Source organism: Cryptomeria japonica, unplaced genomic scaffold, assembly GCF_030272615.1.
Source record: "Cryptomeria japonica unplaced genomic scaffold, Sugi_1.0 HiC_scaffold_878, whole genome shotgun sequence".
NCBI classification, from domain to species: Eukaryota; Viridiplantae; Streptophyta; class Pinopsida; order Cupressales; family Cupressaceae; genus Cryptomeria; species Cryptomeria japonica.
The window spans coordinates 5,794-9,534 of record NW_026729599.1 but is presented as its reverse complement, the minus strand read 5'-3'; the positions used below and the strand labels follow the sequence as shown (position 1 = coordinate 9,534).

The 3,741-nt window shown below is 37.0% G+C and overlaps 1 protein-coding gene across 1 annotated transcript; it reads right to left on the bottom strand.

The window, feature by feature from the left end:
* Nucleotides 1-520: 520 nt before the first annotated feature.
* LOC131872903 (uncharacterized mitochondrial protein AtMg00810-like) lies at nt 521-1,145 on the bottom strand. Its single transcript, XM_059216176.1, has 2 exons — nt 918-1,145; nt 521-811 (listed from the first exon to the last, which is right to left on the bottom strand). The coding sequence occupies exons 1-2, from the start codon at nt 1,143-1,145 to the stop codon at nt 521-523; spliced, it is 519 nt and encodes a 172-aa protein (XP_059072159.1).
* Between the last annotated feature and the right edge of the window lie 2,596 nt (nt 1,146-3,741).

Genomic DNA, 3,741 nt, shown 5'->3' with positions numbered 1-3,741 from the left:
CTCTAATATAAATAGAGAGTCGATCAAAGATTAAAGAAGGCAAAAAAAACTTAAAAAATAGTCATCAACTGCCTTACTGCATGCACAGCAGTGAAAACAAAGCATAAAAACAAAACAAAAATCAAAGCATATGTCTATCACCATATCTTGCAAACTCTAGATTTAAAGGATTAGAAAAAATAGAAAAATCTGATTTGCTCTGACTCGGCGATTGATCATTATCTTCAATCTCCCCCTGAATAATCAATGGAGGTGAGTCCCAATTGATTTCGAAAGGCAGTAAAAGGCGCCACTAGAAGAGCTTTGGTGAAGATATTGGCAACTTGGTCAGATGAAGGACAAAACTGCAACTCCACTTGTCCATCTTGAACCAAGTCATGAATATAATGATGACAGATCTCTATGTGCTTCGTTCTGGCATGAAACATTGGATTCTTTGTCATGGAAATAGTGATGTTGTTATCACAATAGATGGTGGTTGGATATTCAGGAACAAAATATAGATTTGTCAATATCCTTCTTATCCATACCGCTTGAGAACTTGCTGATGAAGCTGCCATGTTTTCACTTCTGTTGAAGAAAGACCCACTATTGCCGGTTTCTTACTACTCCAGGATGCAACTCCAGAGCCAAATGAAAACACATAACCAGATATTGATTTCCTATCATCCATTGAACCGGCCCAATCTGAATCTGTGTAACCAACTAGTTCAAACTTGTCAGTGGGAGAATACTGAATGCCAAACTTCAATGTACCACTCACATACCTCAAAATTCTTTTACCAGCCTGCCAATGTGACTCATTTGGATCCTGTATGAACCGAGATACGAGGCTCATAACATACATAAATATCAGGCCTACTGGTTGTGAGGTACATGAGGCTACCAACCAAACTCCTATACTGAGTTGCATCAACCTTGGGACTAGCATCTTCCTTGGTTTGTTTTTCACCAAGGGCTATGGGGGTTGCAAATGCTTTGCATGCCACCATGTTAAACTTCTTCAATAAATCAGCTATATAGTTGGATTGAGAAATAAATATACCTTTTGATGTTTGTTGTACTTCCACACAAAGAAAATATTGCATAAGTCCTAGATCTGACATTTCAAACTCTTGTTTCATTTCTGCTTGAAACTTCTCCATGAGAGTTTTTCTATTACCTATATAAATCAAATCATCAACATAGAGGCAAACTATGAGAATATCATTACCAATACGTTAGACATACAAGGTAGACTCTGAGTGGCTTCTATTGAATCCTTTCTTCATGAAATAACTATCAATCCTAGCATACCAGGCACGAGGAGCTTGCTTCAACCCATAAAGGGTTTTCTTCAACTTGTAGATTAAGTGTTTTTTTTAGAACTTCATAACCAATAGGTTGTTCTACATAAACTTCCTCATCTATGTAACCATTAAGGAATGTTGATTTCACATCCATCTAAAATATTGGCCACTTGTATTGTGTTGCAATAGCCAATATAATCTTGACTGTGTCAAGTCGAGCCACAGGAGCAAAAGTTTCTACATAATCCACTCCAGGAGTTTGTGCAAACCCTTTGGCAACTAGTCTTGCCTTATGGCATTCTACTAAACCATTTGCATGATATTTGACTTTGTAAATCCATTTCACACCAATCACCTGCTTGCCTTTGGGAAATGGAACTAATTCCCAAGTATTATTCTTATGAATGAAATTCCTTTCATCATTCATAGCATTAACCCATACGGGTTCTTTCCCTGCTTCTTCATACACAAAGGGTTTAGCTTTAATTGTACTAAACAAAGCAAAATTAACAATTGGATTTATATTGGTACTTCTCTGATAAATATCAACCAAACTTCGTACCTTTCGTGGAACAGATGCTGGAGGTGACAGTGGAGGTGAATCTTCACCTGAGTTTGTGCTACTTGAAGAACTAGGTGAGCTTGGAGGACTAGAACTGGAGCTAGAACTTCCACTTGAGCTTGTGGGGAGAGGAGGAGGAACACTGTTATCTTCCATGTTTATGATTATTGATGGATTTTTCTGCACATAATCTTTCCATACTCCCCCTTCATAAAAAATCACAGCCCAGCTAACTATCCATTGCTTTGTCTCGGGATTATACAATCTATAGCCTTTAGTTGCAGTAGAGTAGCTGACAAAGATATAAAGTTGGGATTTGGCATCCAACTTCTTTCACTTTTGATCTAGAATATCCACATATGCGAAGCATCCAAAGATGAGAAGATGAGCCACTGAAGGCTTGTGACCACTCCAAGCTTCCTTTGGAGTCATATTTTGAGCTGCTTTCGTGGGACTACGGTTGAGAATATATACTATAGTGGCAACTGCTTCTCCCCAGAAACTATTTGGAAGATTTTTTGTCTGCAACATACTTCGTGCCATTTCCATAATTGTATAGTTTTTTATTTCAGCAATGTCATTTTGGTGAGGTGTATATGTGGCAATAACCTGTCTTTGGATGCCATTCTTAGCACAAAAATCAGTAAACTCATTTGTAGTAAACTCCCCCCCTCTATCTATTCTAAGTATCTTGACAGGATACCCGCTTTGTTTTTCAACCGGTGCTTTAAAATTCTTGAAGTATGCAAAGGCTTTAGATTTTTGCTTCAAAAGATACACCCAAGTGTGGGGAGAGTAATCATCAATGAATGTCAAAATATAAAGGTTCTTACCCAATGATGGCTCTTGCATATCACCACAGATGTTAGTATGCACAAGCTCTAGAGGAGATCTGGCTCTCCAAGATTTTCCCACCAGAAAACTGTCTTGGTGATGCTTGCCAAGTGCACACCCTGAACAAACTTCTTCTTTTGCCTTGATTGGAGGAAGACCTCACACCATAATTTTCTTATTCAACAAAGTTAGCCCTTGAAAATTCAGATGACCATATCATTGATGTCATAACCATGAATCATCTATGGTTGATTTTAGTGCATGAAACTTACTAGAAACCGATTTGAGAGGAAACAATCTATTCTCTGTCATATAAGTCTTTGCTACAAGATGATGAGTATTAGATTTATCAAAAATTTTGCAGCAACTATCTTCAAATACAACTTTATAGTTCTTTTTTAGAAGTCCTATACTCAAAAGACTATGCTGTAATTTTGGCACAAAGAAAGTATCATGGATATTTGTAGTGTCTCCTTGCTTAGTCTTGACTGCAAGGGTACATTTTCCCATTACATCAACCTCCTTATCATCTCCAAATTTAACTTTACTCCTCATTGAATCATCTAATTTGACAAAGAAATTAGATTTACCTGTCATGTGATTTGAACAACAATTGTCCAAGAACCAGACATCCTCTTGGGTTTCTTTTTCCAAATTGCGTGCAAATAATATAGAATTCTTTGTGTCAGAAGATTCTTCTGTATAACTAGCTCTTGACTTATTCAAGTCAAATTTCTTCTTCTCGCACTCAGATTCATAGTGCCCATTTCTTTCACAATATCTGCACTGAATACTTCTTCTATAAAGAGAACTTTATCCTCATCCTCTACCTCTTCCTCTATTATTTCCAAAAGATTCACCTTGAAATTTAGTAGTATGAGAGGGAGGAGATTTGGATTTTTCCTCAATATTCATACATTGGAAATCTTGCACAAAACTTTCCATAGAATGCTGCATGCGCTCTTCATGAGACTGCAAAGAACCAATTAATTCTGCAACTTTGAAAGTAGTTAGATCTTTACTTTCTTCAATAGCAATTACTACTGGATCAAATTT

What these genes read in the sequence shown, in the direction of transcription:
- LOC131872903 (XM_059216176.1), bottom strand. Translation starts at nt 1,145, where the DNA reads ATGGAGAAGTTTCAAGCAGAAATGAAACAAGAGTTTGAAATGTCAGAT. An exon ending in AGGAAGATGCTAGTCCCAAG is followed by an intron (nt 812 to 917) that starts GTTGATGCAACT and finishes CGGTTCATACAG; the next exon opens with GATCCAAATGAGTCACATTG.